Genomic DNA, 19,984 nt, shown 5'->3' with positions numbered 1-19,984 from the left:
GCAACAATGATCAACGCACAGGAGTGCTTGAAAGCACACCCGATAGATGCCTGCTTTCAAACGCTCCTGTGTGTATCTGTGTAAGCACTCGGTGAAGAGCATCATTGATGACTATTTACAACGGCGTTGAAGCCAATCACAGACATATCCGATGAGTGCGTCAACACAATGGCCAATCAGAGGTGTTTACGAATCCACTCAACAGCGCTCAAAGCGACACATTTTGAAAATGTAAGTACCGACTTGGTACCGAAGTCGGTACATTTGACAACACTAGTCACAACATTAGACCATCGCAACTTCCGTTTCATGCTGACTTTAATACAGCAGAGGAAAATGAAATCATTAACAGTGGAAAACTAAAAATGTTTGTACAGTTGGGCAATGGGCATCCGGTAACTTTGCCAGTCACAAATTGATTTTGACAATTTGGACATTTGTATTTAATTTAATAGTTGAATAGCTGTTTCAATGAATGGAAAGAGCGTTCATCTTGTGTGGAGTGTGTCATACCTCATGCCTTTCCCCATCTGCAGTCATGACCAGTGGCTTGTATGTGATATCATAGGTGTTCTGCTGTAAAGGCTCAATGAGGAGAGTGGGCAGCCCACTCCAGTGCTCTCCCTCTATGACACATTTCAGAGTCCAGCGCTGGTTAATGCGGCTGGGCAGAACCAGAGACTGAGTACACTGACTGCGCACCTGACATATGAAATTCACCACCTGCTCACACAAAAGAGAAAGAAAGAAAAAGACAGTGACACAATAGCTATGTTTCCATCACCGTTTTTATGTTCAATTTGAAGTATCACATCAGAAACTAGTGATGGAAAGCCTAATTTTGCAAAAAAAGTTTTTAGGCTTGCTTGAGGTGGTGTGAAAAAGTGTTAAAGGTGCAATATGTAAAATGTTCTGTCCGCTAGAGGTCGCTAGAGGCCTATTCAGAACAAAGGCGTAGCTTGATGATGCCAAGTTTGAGCGCGGAATCTTGGGACATGTGGTCTTCACCTCAACGGCCGGTGGAAAAGAACTGGGATAGGTCTCGGGAAGAAATCATGTTCATGGATGCGATTATTAACGTTACTGTAGTATGACACAGAGCGGGATCGAGGCCACTGGAGCGATTCCGCGAGCAGCTGAACTTTTATTATGACACAGTCGTCGGCGCCGCTTCCGATTTTCCGGTCATGAGTATGCGGTAACACAGCTCTGTGTATCATATTAGATACATTTGAGTGTGTTGAAAATGTTTGTGCGTTCGCTCGGTGGCTGCTGTGAGACACTTGGTAGACACTGCAGTAAGATAGATCAATTTTAGAATATCATATTAATAAATGCTGGATGGCTTGAGTTGATAAATGGCATGCAATGAATTTGAAAACATATTGTATGATGGAGAAAATTCTGTATTACTGTTATTAAAAAATAGATTTAAACAATAAGACTAAACGTGTTGTGCTATACAACAATAAATAGTTTTCTATCTATACATATATTAAAACAGTTGTTCCTTTGCCTATTAAAACATTTAAATATTAATGCGTCTTTGGTGTTTCCATGTTTTCTACAAAATAAAAGGGTAACGCGGGTATGATGCAATTGACAGGCGACTCCTCACACGTCCCGCAGCCTTGGTTAAAATTGCAATTTTCTTATCAATAGTTGCAAACATTAGGGATATTGTAAATACTCAAGTGAACAAAATATATAACACTGGCCTATTGGTTTTTGGGTATTTTATTGCAAAATTCTTCCATATTGCACCTTTATTGCGAATAATGGGAGATGGAAACACATTTGCCGAATAAGTTCTGATGTAGCGTACATTAAACCCACGTGACTAATCGTCTGTTTCTACTGATGGTGTTGTAACAGACATGTTATACATTTATGTTTGATTCTGTTATGACACATTGATTCTGGATGTACTGGAATTCGTATATGTGTGTGTGTGTTTGTGTGTGTGTGCAATGCATTTTCCCTTTGGTACTTGCTGTAGAAAAACAAGAGTCATGTGCGCACTTTTGTACTGGAATGTTGCAGGTTTTTTGGGGTTGTCCTCTCACATGTGTGTGACGCTTAATAAAGTCGAGAAGAGTTCAGATGGCTCTTGTTTATGTTTTCATATTCATAAGGCAAAGCTTTCACAAATGCTCGGTCACAGTGTTTTATTTATTGTTGTTTACTAGGTTACAATACCACCGTCATCCGCTTGAACAACTTGATGGAAACTGCACCTAACCGCACCTAATTCGCATTTATTTTCTATTCTTTATTTATTTTTTATTCTTTTTTGGCAAACTTTGAAACGATTCGCATCACGTTTGGATGGAAACCCAGCCAATGAATAGTCCTGGCCTTTCACTTCAACATTTTTATCAGCACATCTAATATTAGTAAATATACAAAGTTTCAGTACTCATTAAAGAAAATTATTACACACTGTCACATTCAGACTTGTGTCTGTGCAGCCGCTTACCTCTGTTGCAACCTGCGGGACAATGCAGGAGCCAGTGAGGGTGAGTTTTAACGGTTTGCCACCCTCTACAGTACAGCAGAGATCATCATAGCGCAAATCTTGACTCAGCTCCGTAGGGGCAAAGGTCACTTCAAGAGATACTTCCATCCCTGGGGTGATGTAGCCCTCAGCAGGAAAAATGATGAAATTTGGAGCAAAACTCTTTACATCCCACTTAAATCTGAACAGAACAAGGAAAAGCTGAAGATGCAGAAATACAAATATACAGTATATTTCTATTTGAGTCCATTTAATATTTTCCACTCAGATTTATTCATTTATAGAATCAGCTACACATTTTTATATGCAACCAGTCACTGAATTATAATTAAGCATGAATGTGTACCTAGCACCAATGTCTCCTGTGTTCTGCATGATAACACGACGGGTGGCTTGGCAGCACTGGACCACAGCTCCAAACTGCAGGTAGTCTGTGTCCAGTCTGACCTCCACCCCCTGGCAGCAGCCCTTCATGACCAGCAGGGGGCGAACAGCACCTAGACACTCCAGCTGCAGCTCCTCTGTGAAAGGAGGTGTGCGCTGTTCAGGAGAAAAGAGAAGCTCCACCACACAGCGGCCACCCCCCTCTTTAAGTGTCACCTTCCCCTCTGGACGAACTGTCAAGATCTGAAAAAGCACAATTATTTGTCCTTTTAGGGCTACTGTAGAAACATGTCGGTGCAAAATGGCGACTTAACATGTAAGGAGACCCGTGGTGTATGTAGATAGAAATGGCTCATTCTAAGGTAATAAAAACTTAACGGTTCATAATGTAAGGTCTTTATACACCACTGAAGACATAGTTTTATATATTTGTATATTTCTGTCAATAGATCCTCCTAAATATTAAACACTGGACCTTTAAAATACATAGAAAGCAATAGAAACATTATTTTAATTTGTAATAATATTTCACAACATTAATGTTTTACTGTTTTTCTAATAAAAGGTGCCTCGGTGAGCGTAAGAGAATTTTCTCATTAGAAAATCTTCCTGACCCCAAACTTTTGAAAAGTAGTGTATAATAGAGAGTGCATGTGCACAAGTTACCCTTGAGTCCTGGAGAGAGTTATCAGAGTGTCGGCGAAGACAAAAACTCAAAGAAGAGTGGCTGTTGTTCACCAGAGGGACCAATTTTTGACTTCTCTGCCCAATCTGCAGAGCTCCAAAATTTACCACCTTATGTGCTGAGTCCTCTAAATGAATCTAAGATGAAAAAAAAAAATAAAAAATAAAAAAACAGTGGCGAATGAATATCTGTGAATATCAGGATGCAAATAATTAGGATCATTAAAAACTCTTGACCCCCTTTTGTCACCTTCATTTCAATGCCCTGTCCCAGGACCTCCACCACTTGTTTGGCACATTTATTAATCTCAAAAACCACCTTCTCGTGGTAACGAACTGCATTGCGTGGATAGAATGAGAAGAGAACTTCTACAGAGCCGCCAGGAGGAAGGACTTGAGGGGTGAAGGTGACCTCCAGAACGGGTGTGTTGGAGAACAAACAGTCTAGACTGAATAAATACCATCATATTATAAAAGGAAACCATTATCATGCAAAATTAAAATAGTTTTGGTTTTTAATGTTTTCTACCTGATACCTCTGCTGCTTCTGTTGCTAATCACCAGTGTGTGTGTAGCAGGCACCATACCCTCACAGTATAAGAAATGCTTTCCAAACTGGTGCTTGAGGAAAGAAAATTCCAGGTCTGGAGTCATAGCTGAACCCATCAGGGCACAACGGAATGTCGGTCCATTCTTTATCTACAAACAGAGGAAAGAAAGACAGCAAATTATAAAATGGAAAATAAAACCAATGATGTAAATGAGATGGAGACAATGAAAATGACAGGGTCTACCTTAATGGAAAAAGTCAGATCTTTGAGCACACATTTCCGCTGAGGGCAGAAGCTCACGGTGCAAGAACTCTGTCCACCTACAGCCACCGTGTCCAATTTAGGTTCCACTTGCAGGTGGGGCTGCAGTGTTGCCGGCCCAGATAGATCATACTCAGCATCTAAACTGAACTTCCCAGGATTGGACACCACAAACATACATGTGGCTTTATCGTTTAGCTCCACCTGTTCAGGAACAGATGACAGAAATTGGCAGGAAGCTTAATCTAAACGTTTTGTGCAGGAACTCTGCCAAAGACAAATCTTTCAGACAACATACCGGCACACACTATGAATTCATAACTGACTTCACAGAAATTTTTACCTGTTTGAAGTCCACCGGATGGATCTGGTGTGATGAGAGCTCTGTGATTGATCCCTCAGGGCTCTCATATCGGACATGAGCATTCATGCTGTAACACTCTCCCTTCACATTCATGGTCAGCGGCTGGAGCTTCCTCTGCACTGACACTACTAGATTAAAAGCCACATGTCCCTCACGAGTGGGAGTGATCCATATCACCATCGGGATCCTGTCAGATGCAGATGTTAAGGGGTGTGAACAAGATCAAAATGTGTAAACCATTTTGACCAAAAGAAGACATTAAATGTCTCAGACTTTATACAAATGCAATAACATACTTATCTTTGGGTGGAACTGTTCCCTCCATAGGCTCTACCACTAATCTGTCCTGGTAGCCCTCAGAGTGGCAGGAGGACTCCTGAACCATAAAATGGAATGGTTGATCTTCTCCATTCACCACAAAAACAGTCTGATGAGCTTCAAACCCTGCACATAAAGGCACAAGGACGCCCCTACTGAAAAGACTGGCATGTGTTACCCATAACCTCATAGTAAAATTATGATTGTCAACCCCCTTTACATCAGTAACTATTTAAATCAGTCCTAGCTGTCATCATTTACAATGTCTCAGTATTAAATTTGTCCATACAATGCAAGTCAGCAGGATCCAATGTTGTTTTGGAACCCATTGACATTCACTGTATGGACTAAAACAGTTTTACACAATATCTTCCATTGTGTTCCACAAAAGAATGAAGGACATCATGTTGGTTAGTAAATGATAACAGAATTTCTATTTTTGGTTGAACTATCCCTATAAAATGTCAGAATTGAGCATTTTTTGAAACCTCACCTAGTAGCAAGCTGCCCAGATTGATGTGGGCTCGATCAATATAGACTATAGGCTCATTAGCAATGCCCACCAGCAGAAAGGGCAAAGACAAGTTGTGTTCAGGAATTAAGAAGGTCCAGAAGGATTCCACTAAATCCAGGTTGAGAACCTGATACTCAAATGAGGCCTGAAAACAACAGAGATGAAACTTTGATATTGATGCTTATCTGACCAGCAGAATATTTGCACCATGATTAGTTAAAAGAAACAAAACACCTTCACTTCCTTCCCCGGCTGAATGGACATGTTTGGTGTAAGGCAGTTGAAAGGAGATTTGCCTGAGTCGTCGCATCTCCAGATGAAAGAGTATGGCTTGTTTGTGGGATTAATAATACCAAATTCCCTGAGAGAACATAAAATATTCAATATTTGTGTATCATATCACTCACCCATATTTCAAATTAGGGACAAGACTGTCAGCATACTGCATCTATAACATATAGAGTACAGTATATACACTACCATTCAGGGGAGCATTTCCCATACAACGATGTAACTCACTGCTTAAACTCCATGGTATGATGATGCATTGTTGTAGAAACTAGCTAGTCATGACTGTTTACCGAATCCAGTTGCACATCTGTCATTAGAGCTATGTTTGTTCAACAATATAGGAATGCAGTTAATGACATCACGTGCAGAATCGATTTAAGATAGCAATTAATGTATTTAACATTATTAACAGTTAATTTACATAAACAACAGAAAGCTGTTTATTTTTTAATCACGTTAAAATGCAGTATTTGGCGTACACTACCGTATATATATATATATAGTTTATTCAGATAGCAGCTTTCTCCACAATGTAATCTTTCTGTCGATCTGCTTTAACGTACTGTAGACTACTTCCTAGTCTTTGTTCCCTGTCGTTTTGCTTTATTTGATGTTTGATTCATCACAAGTTCCCCGATACATCATACATAAGGTGTTCCCTTACGCGTTTAGGAATATGCACACTCTTCTAAATGTTGCTGATTGTTGACACACTAAAATTTATAGATTAAAATTTATATATTTTTAAATAGGATGAAAGATATAGAATGTACTGAATGTTAGCTTGCTTATTGTGCCCAATAGTACAATGTTTTTAAGTCCACATGTCATTTTAACTACAAACTATGCAGCATATAACCACAGCTCGAAAGCTGTAGTTCCAACCACATAAGTTTGCGATGCTGTTTGTGAATGGCCATTGGAACTATGGTTTGGGAAACGCCAAATCATTCACCTATGTTGGTAATGATGAAACTTGCGACCATAGTTGGCTAACAATTTGGGGATTTCAAAAATGTATTCAGGAGTGCTGCATTAAATGAAATGAAATTGACAGTAAAGATTGTATGTAGTGTTGCAAAAGATTTCTATTTAAAAAAAATGCTGTTCTTTTGAACAAACTATTCATCAAATAATCCTGAAATAAATGTATCATGGTTTTTATAAAAAATATTAAGCAGTACAACTGTTTTTGTATACATATTATATAATTGTTTATGGTTTATTAATCAAATCAGATCTATCCATTTTATAAAATGTCTTACCTGCAGACAGAAGTGCCAATACCCAATGAGGTGAACTCTATAACCCTGGTATTGGGGTCCACAGTGAGCGAGCTGTGGGGGTCAGGGTTCCGCCTGTTTCCAGTGAGGTAGTCTGAATCCTTAAGGTGGAAATGACAGTATGGCAGCAAACTGCGCCCACTTATGGCAATTACTGGACTCTGCTCATCTTTTAGATTAGGGATGCTACAATTTAAAAACAGTACGGTAAATTTCAGAGAGTGTTAGTAATTCTTTAAATCTGACAGGTGAATAATACATTGCATGTGCCTATATATTAGCAGTCTTTCTTAGTTTCTGACCTGCAAATCAAACTGGCTTCAAACTCAGCTACTTCCAGAGGGGAGAATCGGATGTGGAAGGTTTGACTCGCTCCTGGGCTGATAAACCCTATACCAGGATCAACACTGAAGGGAGGAAGCTCTGGGTCTCCTAGCAGTAGAGAGGACACACTCTGCAGAGAGCTTGCTGGTCTCTCTGGAGTCCTACTGCCCTGAGCCGAGCGAGAAGTCCTACCTGATCCATCAGATATATTCCAATTACATTAATACAGATTTTTTCCTTGCATCAAGTGAATATGTAAAAACATAAAATTCAGTACCATTTAACAAGATGCATCAGACCACAATGCAAACATTTTTAAGACTGAAGGTTTACCTCTATTTTCAAAGGATGTCGTCTTTCCATATGTCTCCATTAGAACCTGCCAGGAATACTCCAGCTTAACACTACCTTTGTTCTCCATCTGGAGTCTAACAAGCATGACACCACTTATGAAAAACATATCCATCTGTCCAAATTCATTTTTAAGCTATTGTGTAAGTGCATTTAAACTTACTGAAAGACTCTGGTCTGGTACAGCATTGTGTCTTTGAAGCGGATGGATCCAGTATCGCATTGGTATTTGACATAATCACAAGAGGCACTAATCATGAGCTCCATCTCTCTTGAGGAGTTCTCCACCACAGAGTGAGGAGGCTCAGGGTCTGTCACCACAATCTGATCACAGAACAGGGATGAGATTATAAGAATTATATCTTCACTGTAAAGTCAGTTTTTTATTTAAGATCTTTAAGATTGATGGACACAGGATTCCTAAAACACCCACTAATTAAATCATTAATTCATTGTAATTGCAACTTCATATTTCACAATTGTGACTGTATTTATTGTAACATAATATATATTATATTATAATATATATTAATATTATATCTCATAATGTGACATTATTTCTTATTTTAAACTGTCAAATGTTTGCATTTAATGAACTTGCGTCCAGTAAGCAGATCAAATGTGCAATCCTTTTATTGATGAACTACTGTATTTGCTTTATTATAATTTGTGCAATTGTCATCTCTATAACTAATACTAAAAAACTCACCTTCCGTTTGTTTGGCTGTTGTGACGACTTGTCTGCATCCACCCATTTAACAGTCCTATGACAATCATCCCAGTCTGGGACCTGGTCTACAGGCTGATGAAAGGTAATACTGTTGAGTTTACATTTTATTGTTTGTGCATTCAGCACAATTGGCTGCTCTGAGCAGAAGGTCACAGTCACAACTTTGGAGCACTCGGCATGCAGGTGGCCAACTTGTGGAGAAAAACTCAGCTGTGGGTCATTGGGAAGCCATTCAAAGCGTAGCACCTTGGAGCTGCTTGGGTTTGTCATGGTGAAAGTTTCTTGATAAGTGCGGCCCACATGACAATCTCCAAAATCCAGAAGGTCAGACGGACCTGAGAAGAGCAACCAGAAAGGATAATTGCCATATAACACTTCCTGGGTATTGAAACCAAAAATATTCATGAAATAAATAGTATCATTTTTATTGTAATCATGCTTTAGAATCTTTGAAATATTCAAATTTTCTAAAAGTTACCAACAATAACTTAGTATCCAGAACTTAGTACAGGAAAAATATATGTCTTACTTTCAATACTGTCCTGCTGAACCGTGCTGCCAATGTTGTCTAGGATGATGATGTCATGGTAACCCTCGCCGATAAGCTGCACCACTGTCTGATCATACTGGTTATCCTTTACCATTAACTTCATGCTGGCCTCAAACGTCTGAGCCACTTTTGGATGAAACCCAACTTGGAATTCCGCTTGTTGCCCAGTCATGAGGATCAGAGAGGCTACATGAGCTAGCTGTGCCTCTAAAAAGGGCCAAAAATGCAATTATGTCACATACATTTGATTTTAATAATATATTTTTGTTTGCATATCCCATGCTAATGTTCTCTTTATTTCTATTTACTAACTTATCATTGCCTGTCTCCAGCTAAATGTTATACACAAGTCATGGCCGAAATAACATTTTGTTCCTTCTAGTACAGCACTCCGTAAAAAAGTAATAATCATAAAGCTTGGAATGACTTAATTAAATTTTAAAATATTCTTTTAGTTTATTACACAGCTCTCTAGAATACGTGATTCTGATTGGTCAATGGCTGCATTGTTTGGTCAGGGTACTAATCAGTATTTTAAGATAAAACAGGATCTAAATGATCCCTTACATAACCTATAAACAATGTTACCCAATTTAATGAAATGGAACAAGGTCCAAAAAAAAATCTGCTGTTTGTGTTGACAGTTTCATAGCTGTTATTTGGAGAGCAAGACATAACAGCATTGTGCAGAAATGACGATGGGAACACATTTAATGTGTGTTTAAGGCTTGCCTTTTCCGGGATTGCTTTCTATGTGTGAGGAGGCCAGTCTGCATACAGTGCCAGGAGCAGCTTTTAGAGAGAAAACTTCCAGGTGACACTGTAGAACAATGCTAACCTACAAATACAATGAAAGAATGGATTATTCCAATGATTTTTCAAGTCAGAGAAATCGCAATTCAGTCAAAAATGAATTCTGATCGTACTTGTGCCGGCACATTGCTATTGTTCTTGATCACTAATGGAAGAGTCTGCCCTCGTCCCACCAATAAGCGCTTAAATTGTAGCACTGGCTGACCTCGATCAGTCTTCTGAACAGGTCTCAGAACAGTGATGCAGGGCAAGTTGCCTTCACCCATTAGATCAAACACAAGAGCTTTGGGTCTGTGGGCAGGAGGATGACTGTGATACAAAAAAGAAAGAGTAAAGCTTCAACAAACTCTGAATAACCATCTAAACAGTTCAACCTGCACCAAAAGCAGTTACCTTATGGTCCCTTTCAGAACTGCCTCAAACACTGCGTGATATGTGTGCATAGTCAAAGGAGAGAAAGTGACAGTGGCAAAAGCATAAGAGTGGCTGGGGATACACATCTTTGCAGGGGTCAACTCAAAAACCTCTGCATTGGCTGTTGTCGTCTAGAACAATCAAAAACATGTTAAGGAAAGATACAGTTAAGCAACAATTAGCTCAAAAACAGTTAAAATTTTTCAAAACTGCTATAAATATTCTGCAGAATAACATAAATAGTGGCAGAACCACTTCACACAAACACACCTTGACTGTTTTGATCACCAGGTTGAGTTCACAAGACACTTTCCCAGGATTGGTCAGCCGGAACTTGGCTTTGGCTGACTGACCCACTAGTACATTGTTGAAGACAAACTTGTTCTCGTCCTGTACATAGACACCCATACTGTCCCGGTATTGCTCACACTGCAGCATGCTACTGTTCTTACAGATACGGTGCTCCTCAAAGATAGAAGCAATGTCTGTACTTGCTATTCCTGTAAACAGTACAGTGTTCATTTAAACTACACAAGAACTTTAAGATACTAAGCAGCAATATTTGGTTTTCTTTTTTTTCATGAGGCTGTATTTCTTGTAATATTATAAAAACACACAGCAATTCATTCATTCACACATCATTCATGAGACACTAAGCCAATAGGCACTGAGCCTAGAGGTGGAGCTGCACCAGAGGACCCACTGAGCCCTAGGGTGCACCTGCACCATGGGACCCATTAAATCCAGAGGCATGCACAATAAGTAGATATTTGTGGGTAGATTCAATGTAATCAAAATAATGGGAGGCTAATATAAAATTATGGTTCCTCTCTATACAGTTTGAGCCATTCGGCAGTTATATGGGTGATTTATAGTTAATAAAGTGATTAGAATACACCATCAAATCATATCTACTACCAAAGAAAGAAAAAATCGAAGTACATAATCAGGGAACATACTTTACAAAACTTTCTAACTACTCATTCATAGTCACAAACCTGGCATACAAACTTCTGTCACTAGCTTGTATGGAATCCCATCTGGGTTGTCAGAGGGGTCTCTGTCAGTGATGTCTATTGCTAGACATTCCTCCCAACTACCTTCATGTTCTGCCTTGCAATCCACAGTAACTACTTGTTGGGCTCCAGGTGCCAGAATCCCAAAGCACGGAGACAATGAGAAAACACCACATGTCAAATATATCTGTAAAAAAACAACATGCATAAAAAACAGAGTTTGTAATATATTACATGTATTGTACACTCCATCAAAAACTGTGAATAAAGAAATATTGTTTCTTACCTGTGTTGGCATGCCAAACTCATTCTGCATAGTGTGTCGTAATTCACTGGCACTGGATGGTTTTGTAGCATAACTGTCTTTTGATGGTTTCTTACTTCCCAAGCTTAAAAAAGAGGAACCAGAAGATGTAATATTTAACATAATTTAATTTAACTTAATAGTAAAAAATTGCCATACCCTCTCCTCTGTGCGGGTACAGGTGCGTTTTTACACATCCTAATGTAGAAACGCATCTCAAAGTTGCCTTTATTCTCCACAGTAAGAGTCTGTTTTTTACGTGAGCCATACACCAGTGGTCCAAAGTTGATATCATTAGTGGGACTGATACTGTACTTGGAGAAAAGTGCCTGGACTGACACTTTAATTGGTATAGTATTAATGGTCTCGCCACCCTCCAAATTGGGCTCAATAACCTTGAGAACATACGATAAATCACTTTAGTTTTTGATGACAGCAGAGCTAAAATGTAAAAAATACTGCATGGTAAAGAATATATTAAGTGTTAAGATTAAAGACCTGACAGCAAAGGATTGGGCTATCTCTGATGGACATCTCCTTGTTGTGGTGGTAAATAATCTGGACATTACTGGGTTTATTGTTGGGGCGTAGAGAGCCCTTCAAAGGACTGATGGAGAATATTGAGTTCAGATCTGGCATTCCTGGCTCCGTGGAATCCAGTGTAAATCTGTAAGTTAATATTGGAAAGAAAATTATTTACAAAAGAAACATTAGAGACATTTGTGATGTTTGTTTTTTTATTAAAATAGAAACATATGATTAAATATCTATATAGTAACTTACTTAAAGCCTATGTCATATTTGCCTTTGTTTTCCAACTTAATTGACCGCTTGACCTCTTCTGATACTTTGATTGTTCCAAAATCTAACGAACCATCAGAATCTACAGCAAATACAAAAACAGCATCAAATGAATAAAAGTACAGTGAAAGAAAGCTCATTTACCAACACTCAAAAAAGGAGAAAATAATACTGGTCACTCTTTTCTCTACACATTGAATGTAGACACTTATACATACATACATACATACATACATATATATATACATACATACATTTAAATCACATGTTTGGATGAGTAAATGATGACACTGACAGAATTTTTATTTTAGTGTTAACTATCCCTTTAACATATTATTTTGCAGCTGGAAAATGTTAAAGTGTGATGAACCAATGAGCTGTTATCGGTTAAGTACCTTCTGGAATGGTTATGTCCAGCGCAATATCATAGGCCTCTGCAATAATCTGAATGTTCTCTGAATGTTGAACAATGCCAAGAATGTTCTCAACATCTGACACCTGGTAAACAAACATGCCTTATCAGGCACATGAACACAAACTAATGCATACTAAGTAAAACACCAAAATTGATTACAATGACCCTTCATCTCCAGGAAACCTTCAATTTGTAAACATTACTGCAGTAATTTTATCCTGCAGTACCTCTAAACAAATGGATCTCTTCAATTTGATGGGGTGCTTAGCTATAAAATACACGTGTAGGCAGAACTCAGAATGAGGCATGATGATGCCCTGGTTCTGAGACACGCTGAATTCATCCCCAAGCATCTCCAGGCCCCTCAGCCTCCAAGCAGCTGGCATGAGGGTGTTATTGCGTAGACAAAAACTCCGGGTTTCTTTTCTGAAGGAAAAGTATGAAAAGATTTAGTCATTTGAAGTATTTCTGATTAATAATAATTATGAACAAAAAGTCAATTATCAGTTAAAGCGGCAGTCCGCGATTTTTCCTCTTTGTCGCCATCCCTGTTTGAAACCTGCAATTGCAGTCATATGCGGAACAGTTATCTGTACGTGCGTTGTGCATCGGCACAGCTCGTCAGCGCGGATGAATCTAATGTTTGCTGTCGGTCACCGCACCGGTGTGGATACTGTACTTCAGAATCACAGATTCTACGTCTTGAAAGTATGACCAATATAAGAATTTTCACTGGAAAATATCATCTGAACAAGTAAGTAACATTTATGCCACTTTTGTTCTGACCAACTGAGGTAAAAAGCAGGCCTACAATAAATCGTGCTGCCAGTGATGATTAAATCTAACGATGGCTTCGCTCGGATCACGCTAAATCGTGCAAATTATTATTACTGTTATACTTTGTTCCAAAATTGTTAATGTTAACAACATCAGCATTGCGTGACTATGTGTATTTAGTGTATATTAGCGTTACCTGTAGATTTCAATTACTGTATCCACTTCACAGTCCAAAGTCTTTTGCTTTTTGACTATGGATGAATCTCCAGCTGTCACTGATGATTGTCATTTGGACCTTTCTGGATTACAATCCGCCATCAAAATGATAAGTTTAATTATTTTAGCTGCTGTGAGAAAATGCTATAAATGATCCGCTACCAGCAGCATCCTCACATGATAAAACCAACTAGCCTGGACTCCTTCATTTCTGTTTACAGACGTGACGTAATGACGCACAGACGAACTGCTGAATGCTCGAATTTCCTGCGGAAATCCACCATGTCGCTCTTATTATAAAACATTATTACAAGCTTAGATAATGAGATAGTTTTGAACACTGGCTGGTTATGTACTGGTTATGCTCAAAAATTGATTTTGGATCATTTTTAACCAAAAAAAGTTATGGACTGCAGCTTTAAATAAAATTGTTTCACGCAACCATCACATTCCTAGCTGATGTAAATGTAGTAGACCTGTATGGTGGAGTTTTTTCAAACTGGAGCAGTTTGTGGTCCAGCTCCAATTCAGGCCTGACTCCTACACAGGAGACGCGGAAAACAACAGGCTCTGGGTTCCCCTTGATGCAGCACACCACTCTGTCCTCTATATGTTTGGGGGTATTTGGGTATGCCCACACCATCAGTACCTGCCAGGAGAATATTAATGACAATAATGACAGGAGAGTTTGAGTAAAAGCCTAGTGTTAAACTGAAGGCTCCCAAGTCGGTAGTGAAATTTTAAAAATGTGACGCTTTAAGTGCTGTTGAGCAGATTTGTAAACACCTCTGGCCACTGTGTTCACATGCTCATCGGATATGTCTATGATTGACTTGGTACCGAAATCGGTACTTTTGAAAACTCTACATAGAGCTAATTTAATATATTTTACATATTTAAAAAATGGCATACAGCTCAAATGACCCCAAAAAATTGTGCAAAAAGAAATATAAATGTGCATACTTTTCGCTCATTTGGTTCCAGTGTCATATTTGGAGGGTCAAGAAGGAAAGTGGTAGCCTTGGCATCATGTTCGAAGCAAAAATGAATTTCCGCCTTCATTTCAGAATTGTTGTGAATTACAAACTTCTCCATGTTCTCGGGATATTTTCCTTCTTTAAACCTGGGTCAGGATAATATCATTTATATTAATAAAAACCTAATATAGATACACATTTATTATAGAACAGAAAAGTACTGTTAAGACGCCCAATAATGCAAAAGGGTTAGTTTGGCACTAAATGCCAGCACCTGTCCCTGGTCTTTCCACACAGTAGAGGTCCAAACTCATACAGGTTTGACTGGATAATGTAAGTCTTTTGGAGTCCACTCTCAGGCCGCAGGATTTTTTTGCAGTGTGCAAACACAATCCTATTAAATAAACACACTAATTCGTATATGTCCAAGTTCAATGATAACTATATTTTCTTACTGAAGTGTCACTCACTTGGGGTCTCTGCTTATAGATGGGTAAGAACAAATTCCTCTACAGTATAGCTGGTAACATTGCTTGGTCCCCATCACCTCAAAGCTGAAAGTCTGATCAAATTTTCCAAGAACAGAAGAGTGAAACCTTATCCTTAGGTTAACTGCTCCATTTGGTGGTACAATCCAGCGGAAATGAGTGAGTCTGTAAAAGAACAACAGATTTGAACTGGTTCTATTAATTTGTGATTGTACATGTGCTTGTGTGTGAGTGAGGGACCTCAAGTACCTTTGTTCTTCAGAAGGTAGATACTGGCCAGGATTAGATGTGTTAGCAAGTGCCATACCTTCCTGCAAGACGACAAGTAGATAGCTTTAATCAGACAAGTCTTTTTTTTTGTTCAAATTAAAATTACATATAAATGCCAAGACCTTAGATATGTAAAAGAGAGATTCTTTGAGACTTTATTACCTGTGCAGCTTCTGATTTCAGGTCTGCTTCTTTCTTCTCTGACATGTTGGCACATGACGTGGGCATCAAAAAGGTAAAACAGCTGCTGGAGAGCTCTGTGTTGGGCACTGATCTCATCTTGGGGTATGGGACTGTGGAGAATATCACAGGAGGTGGGATGGGTGGACCTTCAGGTCCTAACCCTAGCCCATCTAAAACCTGTGTGAAAAGTTAATTAAAAAATGACTTCATACTCTATGGATACAAGCTTTACACAAAGAAAAAAAGTCCAATATAAAGAGAAATTGAAGTATTCTACCTCTTCATGGGAGGGTAGTTTCATGCTACTGATGATCTCCAGTGCACTCAGTTTTTCCTTCTCTTTCATATAAAGCCATATGTGGGGGATGGGTTCAAGCACCAGCATCTTTTCTGAGTCTTCGGCACCATCAGTTGACACTTGGGTCTGACTAGGAGCTGGTGACTTCATATCTGCAGCCTCCGCCTTCATCTTTTCCTTCTCAGCTTTCTCCTTCTCTCGTTCCTTCTTGCCCTTCTTGGCAGAGGGAGGAGGACAGTCCATGGTGTCTCTGGTCTCTTGGCCTTCGGAGGCCATGGGCTGTAATAAAAGACCCTGTGTTCGGTCCCAGAACTGAACAATGTGTTGGAGTTCTGTCTGGCTCTGTTCGTACAGATGGAATTGGGCCAGTAGCTGTCTGTCTCTCTCACTGGACTGTTGACGGAGAACAACAAAATACAGCAAAGGTTTTAAAACTATATTTCAAACATAACTAGACAATGTTGGTGTTGCTTGTGGTACAAAAATTAGACATATGATCTTGATTGGAAGTCAAATACTTCATGCATTTCATCTACTCATGTTACTAAAATTTTAGTTATGAAAATCTGAAACATCTTCAGGCTTCACAAGAATATTTTTAAAGTATGCATATTGTCAATTCCACTCTCAAACGAACCATCTCTTGTTGTAGGTCCTCAGAAAGTGGTAGAGGATCTTCCTCTCGTGGTCTGGTATTCCAGTCTTCACTAGGTGTCATCTCATCTGCTCTTAAATTCTCAAGCTCCTGTTGTCTTCGCTCTTCTTGTTCTTGGTCAAACTTGTCAGATTCTCTAAAGTAATACACAATTCATCTTTCGAACAGTTTTCATGGTATCACTTTATTTTACAGTCGTGTTCCCCATGTACATACAATGTATTTATTACAGTAACAACTGTGTAATGACTAGGTACTAACCCTAAACCTCACCTTAACCCCTGTAGTTGCCTTATATTACCCAGTATTTTCTTAGGTAAGTACACTGTAAGTACACGTACTGTAAAATAAAGTGCAACCGTTTTCTTTTCTAAAATTGAGTGTGAAGAAGTGAAACATGTAAGGCATAAATATTAGTATTGTATCTCTAACTTAATAAAACACTTACTAAAACATTAAATACTTTGTTTAACTGTCATATGATCATTAACAGACATGAGAGAACCGTGAACATGCGAATGTGTTGTTAAATTATTCAACTTTGTACTACAGATATATTATTTTTATATATATTTGCCAATAATCAGTATCAGCCGATAAAAGCGAATTGGCTATCAGTCGATAGTTTAAAAACCAATAGTCAATAGGGCCTATATATACTGTCAATCAAAAGAGGGCAGAAATTGCACTTCATTTGAGATTTGTGTAAAGAAAATGCTAAGAAACCAGTTTGATGTACAATATTAATAGTAATTATATGAATTAATAACATTCAGAAAGTTACTAAATATTAATTTAATCTTCAGAATTTAGTTAATGTGATGAAATGGATAGAATAAAGTTTTTATTTACATTTCTTTAAAAATATAATAATTATAATGATTAATTATACTGAAATTATCATTCATTTAAAAGGCAGAACCCCCAAACTATAGGTATCATTACCGGTATCGGCAGATATCACTCTGAATAATCGGCTATCGTATCGGTGGAGAAATTTAGTATCGATGCATCTCTAATATTTACTTAAAATCTCAAGGGGTACAGTACTTCAAATAAATATTTAATGTCAAAAGGGGTTCAGCTGACAAAAAAAGTTTGAGAATCTGCATTCTGGAATATAAGACTACTGTATGATAAAAACAAAAATAATCTTATGTTGAATTAGTGTCAGAAGGGTGTAGGGCACCTGAGCTTGAAGGCAGTGTAGCTGTTAAAGAGGTCGATAACATAAATATGGCGACGGTTGTTGAATGCTTTCAGGATGATCTGGAGTGTGTTACTTAGAGAGCGGCTATACAGTGTCTCCAATCCGTCAATCACAACACCACGGTGACAGTCGCTAAGCTATGGCATGGGGGCAAGGAAGACAAAATCACTATGTGCTGTCTACATATGCTATGACTGACAAAAATTATCATCCGTATATCAGATATTGGTATACGGTATACAATAAAATGTACACAACGTAGCAGCCTCTTACCTGCAATCTCTCTGACAGGATTTCTACCAACACATCATCAGGCAGGAGGGAGCTAATCAGCTCCAGCTCTTCATTCTGACTGACACTCAGACGCATGTGTGCCTGACCATCTGTCTGTAACACAAAAAAACACACATTTTAAATATTTATCTATATCCATTCATACTTGATCCAGTACAGAAAAGATCCACATTACAGCATATGTTTTATACAGTATCTTACTATATTAATGTATGGGAAAAGGTAAAGTCAGTAATATTGTGAAAGATCATTAGAATTTAAAATAACTGTTTTTTATTTAAATGCATTTTCATATACATTGTAATTTATTCCTGTGATGGCAAAGCTCAATTTTCAGAAGTCTTTAGAGTCACAGGATCCTTCAGAAATCATTCTAATATGCTGATTTGTTGCTACTTATTTTTTATATTTTTTTTATCTAATGCACTGATGTTTCTCAAGTACACTGAATGATGATGTTTTAATAGTTTTACTGGCCAACAAGACCAAAATACTGATTGAATAAAGAATGTTTTCACTGATATATATGTGACTAAGTGAAAAGGCCTAAAAATGTGTGTACCACTGAAGCAGCAGGTCCAGAGCTGCCATTCTTCTGTGAATGCCCTGTGACATTTGTTTTGTTGCGGGTTGAGGCAGATGACGGCGGGACTTTGTGATCACTGGTCTGGCTTCCCTCTGCCGTGTGTTTGGCAACTGCTTCGACACTAAGAACACTGGCACCCTGACCAGGAGTTGCCATCATATCTGTCCCTGCCTCCTCCACTTCCTTCTGACCATACACCACAGCAGCCTTGGCACATAGTTCTCTTGCCCTCAGGGCTGCAGAGCCGTTCCCTGATGACAAGGCCTCCTGCACCACCTCATCTACACTGAGACACGCCGCCCCATAGTGCTTAGCCAGAGTAACTGCTGTGCTTGTTTTACCTGCACACAGATGCTTACATTTACATCAGAGCAAACAAACTGAGATGCAATAATTTTGTGCTTTGAAAAAATAAAATTAATCATTCCCTAACAACTTACCTGACAGAGGTGCGCCATGCACAATGATGGCAATGCCCCGGCGATTTAGGGCAGCCTTGCCCTCTGGTGAAAGATCAATGCCCATGTGACGTGCGATAGCTCTGGACACAGGGTCGTATTCCAGATCCCCCACTGCAGGGCCAGCACTGATGTTGTCTTTAGTCAGGCCTTTGAGAAGAAGACACATGTATTCTCATTTATGAGCTTGTAAAAATGGAAAACCGTATTATAATATGAATCTCATAAAGAATGCAAATGCATTTAAATTACTGTTGCCCTTGGTTTAACCATACCTTTACCACTGAGTGTTTCACCCTCACATGGTTCAGCTGTCTCCCCCTTGTCTTCTTCTGCAAGACCTTCCGCGGATTCTTAAAAACAGGTGAGATCTATTAGATTCATTTCAAATTATGCCAAAAGGAAAATCCTGTGATCATGAACTCAGATGTAAGAATTGTTTTTATCTTATATAATATTCTACATCAATTATAAATTTAAACCTTTTAGCTTAAAAGTTATGGCTAAAATGGCAGTCTGACAAAACACAAGCAAATATCCTTTGTTTATTACAAACAGCACAAAAAGATGCACTATTTTAACTTATTTTCGAGTGTAAATCCATTTTAAATCATAAGGATAGGTCTGACAAATGCATGAAAAATTAAATATGTCTAAAATGTGAACTTCCATCATGCTGCAGTATA

At 38.6% G+C, this 19,984-nt stretch overlaps 1 protein-coding gene across 1 annotated transcript in view; it reads right to left on the bottom strand.

The window, feature by feature from the left end:
- Positions 1-19,984, bottom strand: part of hydin (HYDIN axonemal central pair apparatus protein) — a 73,794-nt gene that overhangs the window by 4,002 nt on the left and 49,808 nt on the right. The window contains exons 36-76 of the mRNA XM_067389397.1: positions 19,574-19,651; positions 19,281-19,448; positions 18,817-19,181; positions 18,234-18,347; positions 17,940-18,097; positions 16,733-16,886; positions 16,075-16,488; positions 15,777-15,974; positions 15,594-15,655; positions 15,327-15,509; positions 15,131-15,250; positions 14,843-15,002; positions 14,356-14,528; positions 13,114-13,312; positions 12,867-12,969; positions 12,454-12,553; positions 12,169-12,337; positions 11,830-12,065; positions 11,653-11,755; positions 11,349-11,553; positions 10,606-10,850; positions 10,330-10,481; positions 10,050-10,245; positions 9,856-9,961; positions 9,103-9,330; positions 8,553-8,908; positions 8,007-8,167; positions 7,826-7,920; positions 7,471-7,684; positions 7,151-7,354; positions 5,829-5,955; positions 5,574-5,739; positions 5,059-5,206; positions 4,742-4,949; positions 4,381-4,602; positions 4,116-4,285; positions 3,837-4,035; positions 3,569-3,724; positions 2,865-3,145; positions 2,480-2,699; positions 514-723 (exon numbers count right to left, since the gene is read on the bottom strand). Of these exons, the coding sequence (XP_067245498.1) occupies positions 514-723; positions 2,480-2,699; positions 2,865-3,145; positions 3,569-3,724; positions 3,837-4,035; positions 4,116-4,285; positions 4,381-4,602; positions 4,742-4,949; positions 5,059-5,206; positions 5,574-5,739; positions 5,829-5,955; positions 7,151-7,354; positions 7,471-7,684; positions 7,826-7,920; positions 8,007-8,167; positions 8,553-8,908; positions 9,103-9,330; positions 9,856-9,961; positions 10,050-10,245; positions 10,330-10,481; positions 10,606-10,850; positions 11,349-11,553; positions 11,653-11,755; positions 11,830-12,065; positions 12,169-12,337; positions 12,454-12,553; positions 12,867-12,969; positions 13,114-13,312; positions 14,356-14,528; positions 14,843-15,002; positions 15,131-15,250; positions 15,327-15,509; positions 15,594-15,655; positions 15,777-15,974; positions 16,075-16,488; positions 16,733-16,886; positions 17,940-18,097; positions 18,234-18,347; positions 18,817-19,181; positions 19,281-19,448; positions 19,574-19,651 (7,526 nt within the window). The remainder of the gene's footprint in view (positions 1-513; positions 724-2,479; positions 2,700-2,864; positions 3,146-3,568; positions 3,725-3,836; positions 4,036-4,115; positions 4,286-4,380; positions 4,603-4,741; positions 4,950-5,058; positions 5,207-5,573; positions 5,740-5,828; positions 5,956-7,150; positions 7,355-7,470; positions 7,685-7,825; positions 7,921-8,006; positions 8,168-8,552; positions 8,909-9,102; positions 9,331-9,855; positions 9,962-10,049; positions 10,246-10,329; positions 10,482-10,605; positions 10,851-11,348; positions 11,554-11,652; positions 11,756-11,829; positions 12,066-12,168; positions 12,338-12,453; positions 12,554-12,866; positions 12,970-13,113; positions 13,313-14,355; positions 14,529-14,842; positions 15,003-15,130; positions 15,251-15,326; positions 15,510-15,593; positions 15,656-15,776; positions 15,975-16,074; positions 16,489-16,732; positions 16,887-17,939; positions 18,098-18,233; positions 18,348-18,816; positions 19,182-19,280; positions 19,449-19,573; positions 19,652-19,984) is intronic.

The sequence above is a fragment of the Chanodichthys erythropterus genome, chromosome 7 (genome assembly GCF_024489055.1).
Source record: "Chanodichthys erythropterus isolate Z2021 chromosome 7, ASM2448905v1, whole genome shotgun sequence".
Lineage (NCBI taxonomy): Eukaryota > Metazoa > Chordata > Actinopteri > Cypriniformes > Xenocyprididae > Chanodichthys > Chanodichthys erythropterus.
The sequence above is the reverse complement of the archived record's forward strand: the minus strand, read 5'-3'. Positions and strand labels throughout refer to the sequence as shown.